Source organism: Hemicordylus capensis, chromosome 2 (genome assembly GCF_027244095.1).
Source record: "Hemicordylus capensis ecotype Gifberg chromosome 2, rHemCap1.1.pri, whole genome shotgun sequence".
NCBI classification, from domain to species: domain Eukaryota; kingdom Metazoa; phylum Chordata; class Lepidosauria; order Squamata; family Cordylidae; genus Hemicordylus; species Hemicordylus capensis.
Genome location: NC_069658.1, coordinates 363,682,580 through 363,697,979, shown reverse-complemented (window position 1 = coordinate 363,697,979; position 15,400 = coordinate 363,682,580). Strand labels below are relative to the sequence as shown.

General features: G+C 43.0%; 1 protein-coding gene across 8 annotated transcripts in view; it reads left to right on the top strand.

Moving 5' to 3' along the window:
• Positions 1-15,400, top strand: part of SH3PXD2B (SH3 and PX domains 2B) — a 164,880-nt gene that overhangs the window by 61,829 nt on the left and 87,651 nt on the right. For all 8 annotated transcript variants that reach the window (XM_053299010.1, XM_053299005.1, XM_053299003.1 and 5 more), the window contains one exon: positions 7,738-7,813. In XM_053299010.1, coding sequence (XP_053154985.1) covers positions 7,738-7,813 — 76 coding nt within the window. The remainder of the gene's footprint in view (positions 1-7,737; positions 7,814-15,400) is intronic.

Sequence of the window (15,400 nt, the reverse complement as noted above, 5' to 3'; positions counted from 1 at the left end):
CAACACTCTAACCGCTACACCATGCTATCAATGTATCTTACCTCTTATCTGTGGGTTCCTTTACCTGTGGGCTCCCCAGAGGCATCTGGTGGGCCACTGTGTGAAACATGATGCTAGACTAGATAGGCCTGATCCAGCAGGGCTGTCCTTAAAATGTGAGTTGGGGGATAGAAGACCCAGTTAATTGGCTGACTATTGTTAGTCTAGAAACTGAACACATTCTGAGTTAGTATACCTAATTTTTAGTTTCCTGGAAAAAAGGGGGATATACGAGGTGGTTCATTTTGTTATGCTAAAAGTAGCTACGGGATCAAAATCCTTACTTATTTACTATCCCCAACTGATTTGCTAACTCGTATGAAGCTGAAGTGTTAGGTTGGGTTTATTGCCACCTAATGGCACAGCAGGGAAGCAGCTTGACTACCAAGCCAGAGGTTGCCAGTTCGAATCCCCGCTGGTATGTTTCCCAGACTATAGGAAACACCTATATCGGGCAGCAGCTGTATAGGAAGATGCTGAAAGGCATCATCTCATACTGCACGAGAAGAGGCAATGGTAAACCGCTCCTCTGTTCTACCAAAGACAATGACAGGGCTCTGTGGTCAACACCGACTCAATGGCACACTTTCCCTTTATTGCCTTCCTTTATTGTGATTTTTATGACTGGTCTTCTTGCAGTTGTTGCCACCTGTGGTGGACCCAGTGCCACAAGACAGAGGGACCCCAATTCAGTACATTGTGAAATATGCTGCTGTTTATGCATTCAGATCCCCAAGTCCTGATAATATAAAATGACAGAATTCAACTCCTCAACTTCTTCCTTGTAAGCACAAAATGCAGCCCCATTTTTCCCCTGCAAGGAACAGACTAGAGGGAGAGGCAACTGCCACCAATTTAGAAAGTCAGAATATTGCTCCATGCTGTCAAATGATGTACCTCAATTGCAGAGGTCAGCATCTGTTGTTCATGTTCCATTGCAACAAACACCATTCGGGGAAGAAACAAGAGCCACTTATATGGTGAATGGAGAAATTGTATTTTTCCTTACAGAAGCACTTGGTGATTGTGTGATCTGAACTGAATGAGGGACAGTCTAGTTCCCCCTTTGAGATTGCTAAGACCGTTTTTGCCCTAGGCAAATGAGCAGAATATTGATGACTGATACTATACACAACTTACCCAGTGTCTGTCATAAATGTTGTTGGACTTCCCAGACAGGAAGCATGCAGTTAGTCACATCCTTTCTACAGCAAATGGTGGCCCAATAAGATTTTAATGTGGACAAATGACAAAACTGTTACAATTTTTTTTTTGAGGGGGGTTGGATAGGAAAATAAGCAATAGGGGTATGCTGTAAGCTATGAGTAACTGGTAAGATGGCTCTGGCCCTGACAGCTGTGTGGTTAAGGAAGCAAATATATTTATCATATGGCCTACAGTGATGAGTAAGCTGTCATCCGCCTTGTTGTATATACAATTGTCCTTAGCTAATAACTACTTGGGAAAGCAGCTTGGGTAGGACTTCTGCTTATTTAACTAACCATGGGATCATACTGTTTGAGTAAATTGTGTGTTTAATGTTTTAGCAGTGATTAGGTGGTAAGTTTCATTAGAAAAGTAGGCAAATAAAAACTTAGCATGTGTGTTTTTAAATATGTTGCTAGAGGGGGTCCTAAAGAGCACTTCCATGTTCATTGTATTGTTAATGTATTTGAAGTCATCTAATGACACATCAGGGAAATGACTTTAGTAGGAAGCCAGAGGTTGCTGGTTAGAATCCCCGCTGGTATGTTCCCCAGACTATGGGAAACACCTATATCAGGCAGCAGCAATATAAAGATGCTGAAAGGCATCATCTCATACTGCGTGGAAGATGGCAATGGTAAACCCCTCATGTATTCTACAAAAGACAACCACAGGGCTCTGTGGTCACCAGGAGTCAACACCGACTCAACGGCATGCATTACCTTACCTTTAATTTCTTATTAACTGTTACAATGAATGTCTCACCTGGTACTTTGTGTATGCTAATCTTCAATGCTTCCACAGATGACGTTGTTAAAATCAAGAATCCTGCACTTTGTTTATTAGATGGATCACTATTGGAGTTTGTACAGTGGTTGCTCTTGTGTAGTAGTTCAGCTCGCGCCACACTGCCCTAATGAACGTGTATGGACTTACCTGTTTTCAGAAGGGGTACATTTCTCTACTTTCTTTCTCCAAGAGAATTGCTACAAAATGACCTCTCAGTGGCCTGTTTCCCTGTATAAAATACATAGTTCTTGGAAGACACTGTACATAAAATGCACAGTACTATTGATGGAAAATGTGGGTATTGCCAAAATATTTAATGAAATTCATCTCCAATAGAGCTAGTAGATCTTTGGATAATGATAAAAAAATAACTGCTTTTGAAAGTTATAACACATGAACAAAAACTTTATCAAATTATATAAAGTATGTCCTGAAGATTGTTCACAATCCATTGCTTTATTCAAGGGTGGAGCTACCAGTGTTTCAAAGTGTCCTTGGAACACAGGAACACAGGAAGCTGCCATATACTGAGTCAGACCATTGGACTATCTAGCTCAGTATTGTCTTCACAGACTATCAGTGGCTTCTCCAAGGTTGCAGGCCGGAATCTCTCTCCGCCCTATCTTGGAGAAGCCAGGGAGGGAACTTGAAACTTTCTGCTCTTCCCAGAGTGGCTCCATCCCCTGAGGGGAATATCTTACAGAGCTCACACTTCTAGTCTCCCTTTCATATGCAACCAGGGCTGACCCTGCTTAGCTAAGGGGACAAGTCATGCTTGCTACCACACGACCAGCACTCCTCTCTGGCCACTCTGGGGTCTGGAGGCACCTTGCTCCCCTCCTCCCACTAGCCGGTTGTTCTCTGCTGTCACTCTGCTGCTAGGGATGTGCACGGAACCACGGAGGCGTGATCTGGCACTGAGGGGAGTGTGTCTTTGAGGGTGGGGGCCGCTCTTCCCCCTCTGGCAGGGGAGTAACAAGGTTGGAGTGGGCCCAGAGACAAAATTTTAAGATGGGCCCCTCGCTGATACACACATATACTTCACAGTATATAGCCATGTGACTTGCCTCGGGGGGGGCCCCTCGAGGCGTGGGGGGCCCCTCGAGGCGTGGGGGCCCCCCCTTGCCTAATAGTAATTACGCCCCTGCCCTCCGGCGCTGGACTTTTCTAAAATGTTCTTGGGGCGTCAGAGTTCCTCCCTGCCACCCCTGCCCCCGTCGTTGTCTTCAAAGTTAACAAGCAGAAAAAGCTGGCACCATGCATGTGCTCGTCGTGGTGCGCACCGCATACGTCACAATGATGTATGTGGCACGCACGAGCTGCAAAGGGCACATGCGTGGCGCCAGCTTTTTCTGCTTGTTAACTTTGAAGACAACGACGGGGGCAGGGGCGGCAGGGAGGAGCTCTGCCGCCCCAAGAATGTTTTAGGAAAGTCCAGCACCGGCGGGGGAAGAGTGGCACGGGAGGGGGAGCTCTACCCCCCCCACCCTTAAAGACACACTCTCCCCCCCGCCCCGCCGGACCAGCTGAATTCCGGACCAGTCCGGAGGCCTTTTGTATGGCCCCGGACCGGTCCGTGCACACTCCTACCTGCTGCTATCACTCCTGTTCCTGCCTCCCGCTTGTGACTTGCTAACACTGTTGCTTCTGTTCCTCTTACCATTCAGCTTCTGGGCTGTCAGGAGGGGAATGGAGGGGTTGGATGATGTGCACATGCATGTTCTCCATTCCTATCTGGCTCAGGGAAGCAGGGAGGCCTCATTCTGTTCTTTTCTAAAGAGGGAAGGAATGAGGCCTTCCTGCTTTCCAATGCCCCCCTGAGCCATATGGCAGGTAGTGGCAGTACCACCACCAACCCAGCTAAGGAGAGAAGTGCTGCCACTGGCGGTGGTGAATCCAATGCAGTTCCTCCTTGACTACACCAGTGACTTTATTTACTAACTGCAGCTAGAATCTTGTTTGTTCTAGATATTAGAGAGCCACAATGAGTCCCACAAAATCCAAATGACTAAGCAAAATCTGGGATATGGTTAAACATCATCAGCTTATTTTCTTCCAGCAACTATGTTATACATTGACATAGAGAGTGGTTATTTAACTACATGGCAAGGGGTTTTAATGATGAATGATTTATCATATTGTATTTGTTTTATGTGTATGTGAAGGTACTGTTGTCCTTGATTAAAACAAAAGACTAGATTAAAACGAAACCACTAATCAGCCTTCGGCTGATACGCCAACTCCGCCCTTTCCTGGAGGAGTGTGACCTTAAGACAGTGGTGCACATGCTGGTTACCTACAGGCTTGACTACTGAAATTTGCTGTATGTGGGGCTGCCTTTGTATATAGTCCAGAAGCTAAGAATGCTGCCACCAGGTTGGTCTCTGGGTTGTCTCAAAGAAACCATATCACTCCTGTTTTGAAAGAACTACACTGTGTTGTGAACCAGGCCTGATTTGTATACTAAATATGCTTATGAGCTAGCATACAAAATTAGGCCTGTTTCATCAGTGTCACCAAGTGACCAGTTCTTTTATATGGTAACCATGTAGGATCTGGGTGCAAGGAATAAAGGAGATCAAAGCAGTCTGAAATGATTCAATGGGCTTTATTGAGTATAAAAGAATAACAACATCAATCTAACTGAACAGAAAGCAGAACAATCTATCAGTATTACTAACAATATTCCAACCCTAGCCAGCAGCCCCATTCACCCAGTGTTCCTAACTAACATCTGTGTGTGTATTAAATCTTCTTAGAGCCTAATATAATTTAGATATAGAAGGAAAGGGGGGGGGTAAGGGAGGTTGAGGACTGGCATGGTTTGGGGAGATCAGGAATTAGTAGAGGGAAGAAGGGAAAGGAGAAGGAGGAGAAAGGATGGAGGGATCCAAGGCTTGTGCAGCAGCATATTACCAGGGTCAGAGGCTTGAGAGCAGTGGGGCTTTCAGCTGAAGGAGAGAAGCTTTTGGCTGGAGACAGGAGCTTTTAGATCAAGCTTGCAGTTTGCTCAGAGCACGGCTGAGTCAGAGCACCATGGCTGGGGAAGTCTTGACTTCTCACTGTGCAGTAGAAGTCACAGACAGTTCCTGTCCATGGACAGAGTTCCTGCTTATTGCCCCACAGCTTAGCAGCAAACTCTGGAATGGCTCTTGAACAAGTATGCTTGTTAGGCAAGATTGTTCGCTCTCTGGCCAGTAAGCCTCATTCTTTATAGTTGTATCTTCCTTTGATCTTTATAGAGTCTATTCAAAATATCCTCATCCTTCCTGGGTCCCCAGAAAGGTGACAATCTGCTGTTTCCTTCTGGATATTGTCTTTTTAATTATTCAGGATATTAGCTCTGTCCAGGGAGATTTTAATCCCATCTTCTGTTATCTTGGGGAGGGGACCAAAGCAAATTTACATCTCTGAGCTGCATATGGGCATCTTCTCTTGTCCCCAGATTTCCCGGCCTAGTCCCAGAAGGTGTTAAAAGGTGTTAGTACAAGTACTAAATCTACAGGTGTTTTCTTAGAGGAATTTCTATAGACAGCAACTGAGTATGCCCTTTGGCCATAGCAGAGCAATCATTGACAAAGATTAACATAGACTTCTTGCAACAGGAAAGGGGGATCAGCCTCTGGCCTCTTCCACAGACATTATCTGATAGTGAGTTACATTTTAGCATATTGATAGCTCAAGCCTAGCCCTTGTGTTTCTGTGAGTGCCCATTTCACAATACAGTGCTGGATTGCCTCTTCCTTCACAGAGCAGTTAGTTCAGCTGAGGCAGGCATGAGACCTGGGTGTCAGTTCACCTTGAGTTCAGGCATTTTATTGAACTCTTAATAAAATGGAATCAGACAAAGGCCTGAATCCTACACAATTCTGGGTTGGTATTCTGGGTTTAATGTTGGGGGGGGTCCCCAACAACTAGCTGCCAATAGGTTTTGCGGCAAAATACAAAGTGCTGGTTATTCTCTATAAAGCCTTTAACAGCTTGGGCCCAAGATATTTAAGAGAACACCTTCTTGGTTATGAACCCTGCCGCCTGCTGAGATCAATATGGGAGGTTCATCTGAGGATGCCACTGGCTTATCTGGTAGCAAGCCTTCTCTGTAGTTGCCCCAGGGCTCTTAAATGCACTTCCTGCTTAGATTAGAGCTGTTCTATCCCTGGTGGCTTTTAGGGAACTGAAGACACATTTCTTCAGCCAAGCTTTTTAGTCAAATTTTATTGATTGTTTTAATTTTAAATTGTATATATGTTTTAAATGTGTTAATTTTGTTTTATTTTGTTCTTGTAAACTGCCTAGAGACTTTTGTAGTTAAATAAAAATAAATAAATAAAGGCCTAGATTTCCCATTCTGGGTGCTGCCACACAGAAGGTCCTTGCCCTTATTCCAGGGCCTTCTCAGCTGATCATAGGTTTTTCTTTAAAAAGATTTTTTTTAAATGAGTAAAATGTAGTAATTGACATTTTAACATGTTAAATGCTTGGACAGACCGCCTAAAAAATTGACATTGTTTTTGCCAAGTAAGTGAGATCATAATGGGATGACAGGGTTGGAGTTCAAATATGTTTCCTCCTTTTGACCGGAGTTTAGTGATGGTGACTTATGTTCCCAACATTCAAAGTAGGCTTTGAGTTCTGATAAATCTGTTGTGAATCTCACCTCCGTTGTCTACTCCTCTGTTTCGTCTCCTCTCAAAAGGTGTTATATTCACTTGCTCCTTTGCTTGCTTGCTCACTCAGCTTCAAGTTTGCATCACTATGATGCCAGTTTGAATGTATATAAATATAAAAAACTACTTTAGTATAACGACCATTGGTCCACTTAGCCCAGGGAAACACACAGCCCTTTCAGAGGGTGTGCATGGAGCACTGGGAAGGGTTGTCCTTCCCAGTGCTTTCCCCATAAGGCTCGATGGGAAAAGCACTGGAAAGGACTACACTTCCCATTGTACCATGCACACCTTCTGAGATGATTCTGGGGCTCGAGAGGGCTCTCTCGCTCTCAACTTCAACCCCACTCGATGCTGGGGAAAGCACAGCACTCACCAAAGTTAGCACAGTCAGAAATGACTCCCTCGCTGAAAGTGCTTTACCAAAGCGGCCCCCACTTGAAAAACAGTGCAGATCACTGACCTAGCCCATTAATGTCTGCTGTGACTAGCCCTGGCTCTCCAGGTTCTCACTCGAGGACCTTTCTCAGCCTTGATACCTGGTGATGCTTGGAATCTAACCTGGGACCTTCTGCGTGCAAAGCAGTTGCACTATAGCCACTCCTCAAACTTGAAACTCTACTTGGGCAGGCAACTTCTTCAAGAAATTGTATGGATTTTTATTCTATGACATGAGCACTAGAAGCAGAGTAGGTTTTCATAAATAAGAACTCATCACTATATGAGATCAACTCAAGGTAACCAATATATGATGAGGAGCCTGTTGTAAACTCCAAATATATATATAAATAAATAAATAAATCTGGCCTGTTTTTAAAAGGACAGGTAGATTTTCCCCCTGCCATTTGTTCAGTTCTCTCTTCTTGTTACCATTCTCTTCAAATGATGGCAGCCAAGGTTAAATTGCATTGTCTGCAGCACAAGTCTGAAGTTATCCTAGTTTCTTTATGTAGCAATTTTAGTGTGCATTCAGGGTTTTTCCTGTGGCTGTTCTTTTAATTGTCTGTCTTTCTCTTCTCCCAATCCCTTTTTAAAGATGCAAATGTTGGACAAATTTCCAATGGAAGGAGGACAGAAGGACCCCAAACAAAGAATCATCCCTTTTCTACCAGGTTCGTAACGTGAACAATGCAATTGCATGAGATGCTTGCTCCTTCTTTTTTGCTTTTGTTTTTGCATAATACACTCAGCATAATTCAGAATGTATTTGCATAAATACATTCATACAGTTCAGTGACACTGCACTGAGTTTGTCTAGACCAGGAGAAGCCAGTGTGGTGTAGTGGTTAGAGTTCTGGACTAGGACCAGGGAGACCCGAGTTCAAATCCCCGTTCAGCCATGTTACTAGCTGGGTGACTCTGGGCTAGTCACTTCTCTCTCAGCCTTACCTACTTCACAGGGTTGTTGTGAGAAGAAACTTAAGTATGTAGTACACTGCTCTGGGCTCCTTGGAGGAAGAGCAGGATATAAAATGTAAAAAAACAAAAACAGGAGAAAGAAAATTAATCTGTACAGTATATGTTTTGGCAATTTTAAATGTAGTTGCTGAATTCCAGCATAAGTGCAGTCAATTGTCAGGCATGTGACCTTAGTTGAGGCACATAACTTTCAAAAACAGCTCAAAAGCACAGCAGCATTCTGGTGAGTAGAATAGTCTGGTAAACAGTACCTTGGAGGAGGCAGATTCCATATTCAGGGACAAGGTTCAGTATTCAAGATGTTCAGCATCTCTGTGACTAGTTTAGGAATTGTCTTGAATTATGGTCACTAAGAAAGCAGAGCCTTTTCTTCTGTAAAATGTTTGTAAACTAACTGAGCCTTACTAATATTGGTTACTTTTCACGTCTCCCCACCCCCGCCCATGTCCTTTTAAAAAGAATGTTTATTCGACTTTCCCCCCTCATTTGGCTTTGTTTCATTCATTAAGCTCTCATAGCAGCAAGCAGGAGCGGAAAGGGTGAGATGATAATATGTCAGCTTTGCAGAATATTGGTATGATGGATGTATTCAACACTGATAGAAGCATGTGACACTCATTTTGGTAAATGATTTTGCTGACTGAATCATCAAAAAGTCAAAACAAAACCAGAGAGCAGCATTAAAATACAACCTGTTAAGGAACCCAGTGATCAAATTGTCTAGCTGCTTGGGGCATAGTAACTTCTTGTGCTGATTTTAGTTTCATCTGTGTTTCAGGCTCTCCTTTCAAATTGAGGGCAAATGGAGATGGTCAGAAGGCAAAGACTGAGTAGGGGTTTGGGTGTGGCAGGAATTTCCTGACATCAGCCATTGTAATATTCTAGGTGTTTCACTTCTCTGACAAAGTTAGGCTGAAAACCTATAAATATAATTCTCCTAAACGTACCTGTCACTAATCTCATGTGTATCACCTCTTGTGAGATTTCGTGAGCAGCTGCCCAGATAGCCACAGGGAAGGAAACAGTAATTGCGGCCAGGTGGCTGGCTGGCAGGCGAGAAAAGGCATCCGCCGGCGAAATTGTGCATAATTTCTCACAATTCGCAAGTTTTATGTGAGCATTGGGAATTATGGGAGTTTTCCTAACTGGAGCAGGAAAATCTGCTGGCGGAGGAACAGGCTGACTTCAGGGAAGGCCAATCCACAATCGACCAGGGCCTAGTACTCCAGCACCTTATTGAAAAATACTCTTCCTGCAACACAACCTCCCTTTATGTAGCCTTCATTGACCTTAAAGTGGCTTTTGATTCTCTCTCACAAGTCAAATTATGGGAGAATCTAGAGGCCTCCTTGATTGACCGGTGACTGTTATACTTAATATTTATGTTACACACCGGCACATCGCTCAAGGTAAGGTGCAACCCCCAGGGACATCTTGCATTGAAACATGGAAGGGTGTAAAGCAAGGCTGCATACTGGCCCCACTATTATTTAACTTTTACATTAATGCTGTGGTGGGCCAACCTAGATTTCCACCCCCCTAAACTTGCAGGAGCCCATATTTCCACCGTACTATATGCAGGTGATGCAGCAATACTCTCAAGGACTCCCACTGGCCTTAAATGTGCATTGAGGGCCTTAGCACAGTATTGCAAGGAAGATCTGCTGGAACTTAATTATCATAAAACCAAAATTATGGCCTTTGCTAAAAGGCCCGAGATCCATACTTGGTCTATAGATGGGCATAAGATTGAACAGGTTCCTTGTTTTAAATACCTGGGGGTAGTCTTTCACGCCACTGACACTAGGAAGACATGTGGGGACCATTTTGCATTAAATGCATAGAGGAGTACCTCCACTATCCTTAAGGATTACAGCTAAAAACTAGTGTTGAGCCTAGATGGCGGAGTGAAACCAGTGTTTGATGTGAGCTCTGTTTTTTAATCTTAAAGCTTTTCTTATCTTGGCTCTCCATTATTCTAGCTTGGTTAATTACCTTTTGAGGACGTTACCAAGAAGATTGTGGAATGTTGTAGTTTTTATTGTTTTATTTTAGTCGAGTCAACATTTATGTAGCCAGTAAGTGCCTCCAGGCTTACTGTGGTTTTTTTCCTTCTCTGGAGTTGCTATTTTACTTTTGGCATCTTTTTTATCTTTTTGGAGTTTTTACATTTTTCACTTCTGTCTGCCAAAGAATGAATTCCAAGAAAAGAGTACAGACCATTACTTGAAAGGTAAAGACTTTGAGAGTCACATTGATACCTTTCCTACCAAAAACAGATTTGCTGTATTGGATGAGGAGGTCCCTAATTTTACCAATCAATCCCCCTTTACTGCTGCTTTCTCCCCGGTGTACTCAGGAACAAGCTGAGGCTAACCCTGACATCTCTGATGCTGATTCATTTAAAATTCTTGCTAGACAGACATTGGAAATGCTTTTGGATATATATGGAAAAATACATAAACTGGATGAAAAAATGGAAGTGCTGAAAACAGCTATGGTCTCCCTAGGGGAAGCTCCTACTGCACAAGGAGCAGCTTTGAACAATTCTTATATTAAAGGGCTTGACCATAATAATTTGCCCAGATACACTTTTCCTAGAGACAATTTTGACTCATTGCATAACTCTTACAAGCTCCTGAGAAACCAAGTCTCTATATCAGTTGGCAGTTCCTCCCAGAATTTTGGCCATTGGTCAAGTCAGGCAATAATAAGATGATCGTTAACACAGCTCCTCAGGTGTAAAGCTTCCTTTCTTGATATTAAATCAGTTTACTGGCTTCCTAATGTGGGGTTTCATAGGAGATTTGTAGTGATATTTCATCAAGATGTGATTCCTTTGAAATTGTTTCGTATTTGAAATTACTTGGAAGGCTTTCAGATATTCATTACCAGGGTCTTTCAGAATGAAGGCATGCTCCCACTTTGTAAGAAAAACCTGAGTGGCTGGATTGGTGCAGGAACAGCTGCACTGCCAAGGGAGGCTGTTCCTAATAAAATAAAGAATAAGGGACTATTGAAGCCTGGGCAGGTTGCCAAGGTCTCTGCGATATCAAGCAAAAACTTTCTCTGTAAAAAACCAAGCTCCTGATACATCTATTACAGTACCTGATTTAAAGTTGACAACAAATAAAAACACTGAAAGTGTGAAGGAGGCTATTTGCTCCCTAAAGGAACTGCAGTCTTCTTGGACCAATGCCCAAGGTATAACTGGAACAGCTTCAGACTTAATGCATTTCAAGCATAAGATAATTAATAACTAGATAGACATGGAGAGCTCTAAGGTGTGCGGCCCAGATGTAGTAGTGCCCCTTCCTTTGACTGCCCCTCATCTATGGAGCCCACAATGGAGGATAATCACAAATCTACCTCTAATGTGAGGCTTATGTTTGACACTATAACGTTGGCTCAGGAAGCCCTTCTAGCAAGTCCAGCTGCATCTAATCCATCTACTAATGAACTACCTGAAGTCACCTCATCACAGATAAAAGGGTCCTCTGCCCAAGTTGACCTGAAGTGGATCCTACGACAGAGAATGCAAGTGGAGACCTCCAGGACATTATTGAAGCAGTCCCACATGATGTGAAAGAGGCCCTTAACCCCTTGCCACTGACTGTGAAATTGACTCACATGTCATCTTTAATGCCCTATCTAAGTTTGATTTGTATACCCAAAAAGAATCCCAAGTCCCTGGATCAAGATCTGTGAGACAAGGGCATGGAGGATAGCTCCCAGACCCCCCTCCTGGACAGCGTGTCTTCCCGAAGCCCTCTATATCTCCAACAAGAACAGACAACTACATGCCTTCCATCAACTTATGTTCAGGCAGGAACTATGCCAGAGACTATAGTCATGATAATGCCTATGGAGGAAGTTCTCCAGTGACCCCCAAGCTGTCAAATGATGAAATTTCTGTCCTGGAATGTGGCAGGATGGTTTGCAAAAAAGAATGATGTTCTCTTCTTGGATTATTTGTCTAAATTTGCTATTATATTAATTCAGGAGACCTGGATGGCTATATGTTCTTGGGGCTGAAAGCCACTCCTGGGCTTTACCAGGGTAGAGCTAGAGGGGGTTTAGGTCTATTTATATCTACAAAACTCCATGCAGAGACGGAGGAACTGGCATCATATCTCCATCTCGCTAAATCTGTTGCTATCAGGATGAAAGAACATAAATTCCTGGTCATAAATGTATACATTCCACCACAGAAATTGTACGCTAGTATCGAGATCTGGGAGGGCCTTAAACATAATTTTGACAACTTACTGGCACAATTCCCAAATGCTTATTGTATAATTGGAGGTGATTTTAGCACTAGAATGGGGCCAAATGATGTTCATCTGTATGCAACTTATCAAAGCTATCCTCCTGAAAGAGATTGCCCATTTCCATTACAACAACGGCAGTCTAAAGACCAGGGTTGCAACTTAGCGGGCCTGTATTTGGTGTGAATGATGAATGCATTAGACATGTTTGGGTTAAATGGAGCAATGGACAAGAACATTGCGGGTGAATTCACCTGCTGGTCTGAATTAAGGGCGAGTATTCTGGATTATGTATTTGTTTCACGGAAGGTGCTTAAGTCTCTGATTCAATTCAGTATTGAGGGACGAATGGATAGTGATCATCTTCCACTGTCGCTTCTACTTCTTCCACTGTCCCTTCTTCACCTTCCACTGTCCCTTCTACTATGCTTTGTTTTAGACAGCCATAGTTTTTATTTTAAAATTTTACTTCTACTTCTGATTCTTATAGTCTTACATTAGATGCTTGTATTGTGCACTCCTAAGCTTTTAATATTTACTTTTACTTTTAATATGTAATTATCCCTTATACTTTATGCTGTTCTATGACTGTAATAAAGATTGATTGTATTTTTGTCATTTCAAAAAGGATTCAAAGAAAGTCTCCTGGTGTTGGTTTTCTTATTGAAACCTCCGTGAAAGTTAGAGAAGTCAGATACAACTACCTCTCCCTTGGGCCCTTTGTGCTTGTTGGCTTGAGAGAGAGCCAAAGTTGATTCTCATGTACATTGTAGTTTGGAGAAGGGACGAAGTTCCTGCTGTTGCATCCTTTTCACAAGCTGTCTGTTCAACATATAAAAGTAAAGTGTGCCATTGAGTCGGTGTCAACTCCTGGCGACCACTGAGCCATGTGGCTTTCTTTGGAAGAATACAGGAGGGGTTTACATTGCCATCTCCCACACAGTATGAGATGATGCCTTTCAGCATCTTCCTATATTGCTGCCACCCGATACAGGTATTTCCCATAGTCTGGGAAACATACCAGTGGGTAGCATCATAAATTTTCAAATTTTGTAATGCTGCTTAGGAAAACATTATCTGGAAAGCTTTGTGGGTGTTCCAAGTGATGTTTTCTGTAGCAGCATTACAGCCTTTAAGCCCTATTAAGATTTGATTTTGCTACTGATTGCCTTTCCTGCAAAATGGGCTTATTTGCAGTTTAGTAACCATCTTGGTTATTTTTCAGGAGTGTGTTTGGTTCCAGCTGTTCCATGGATTGTGATATCAGCAAAACAAGACTAACTCTGGCATGAATGCAAAGAAAAAGAGTGTGCTAGGCAATTTTTTATGCCAGTGGAGTGGGATGGGAGGAGCAAAGCATCAAGCCTAATTGACAGCATCTAAGACTTGGAAAAACAGGATTTACAGTTTGGCTGCATTCTGTTTGTGAAGCATCCCAACCTAATTTTGGAAGACAGGGCAGGTTTCAGTTCTATGAAGGCTGCTGTGACTGGTGCATTATGCTAGTTAAATGCCTTCCCTTTTTTCCTTACAGAACCTAAACTGAAAACTTTTCTTTCTGTTAAAAAGTTTTTACCCTGGAAAATCTTGTGTCAAAATGTCAGCTACAAAATACTTGTGAAAACCAAAACTTTGCTGATAAAGAATAGAATAGCTACTTCAAATCAGTGCACAACCTCCACCCCTGCCATTGCTTTTTGGTTCTTTTTGCCCCCCACCCCCTGAGCAAGAAACGGGGATGGGATTGATAACTGGGATAGCTATATGGTAATTCTCAGTTGCTAAATCCCACTATGGTGAAATTAAAGTGTGCCATCAAGTCGATTTCGACTCCTGGCGGTCACAGAGCTCTGTGGTGTTCTTTGATAGAATACAGGAGGGGTTTACCATTGCCTCCTCCGGCGCAGTATGAAATGATGCCTTTCAGCGTCTTCCTATATCACTGCTGCTCGATATAGTACCAGCAGGGATTCAAACTGGCAACCTTCTGCTTGTTAGTCAAGCATTTCCCCACTGCGCCTAGGCCTGTCTTTATTTAATTCCACCTTTTGTCAAATGGTCAAGCCCTTTAGTTTGTTTTCTCTGCAGTCCTCTCATGAAACTATGCTAACGCTTGAATTTCATTACCATTGTGGGGATTTGGCTGTTGCTTTCTGTTTCAAATATGCTGTTTTCTGGGAAGCCCTGATTGGTAACATTATACATTGTGGTTTCTGACGTCTGAAAAATGTTTCCAGTTATACTGTCCATCCAGCTGCCTCTAGCATTCTTTACCAACCTCTAACACATTGAGACTTTAGGCCTTTTGGTAAGAATCAGGAAGGCTTTTTCAGTTCAGTGCTCAGGATATTTTTCTATCAGAGGCAAATGGTTCAGCTATGGCTTTTTTTTTTTTAACAGCATCAGTCCAATGAGTTATCTTCAGTTTCCTTCTGCTTTTTAAATGAAATTTTCTTTTCCATGTGGGACTGTCTCTAAAACTATTAGAGCATCACTTTGTCTGGATCTCTGAATGATACCAGAAAAAAATATTTCTGCAATGGAAATAATTCCCAATTCCTTCCCTTGCCGCATGTAATTTTAGTTGTGAATTTTAAAAAGAACTGAACAGCAACATTACTGAGATACTAGGGGGAAAGCGGGCCAGCACCCTGGGGCAGGGTTTGTTCCTTTTTAATGGCTTTCTCAGCAGATTCTCCTGTTATAGGAGGAATACAAGATGGGAGATCAGCAACGTTTGTTTCTGTTTAGGTTGTGATACTGAGCATTTCATTTTATTTTTTGTAGATCGTTTAGAGCACTGTTCTTCATTGTGTGGCCTGCAGGCCCATGGCAGCCCAGGCAGACCCCAATGGCATCCCCTGGCTTGCCTCTCCCTCACTTCCTACCACCTCCTCAACCATCGCACTCATTCCCTCTCTCACTCCCCGCCTGCTCCTCCTGTCATGGTGTGTGCGTGCTCTCTCTTTCTCTGTCTCGCCCCAGTGCTGCAGCCACTGCACTCCCCCCCAC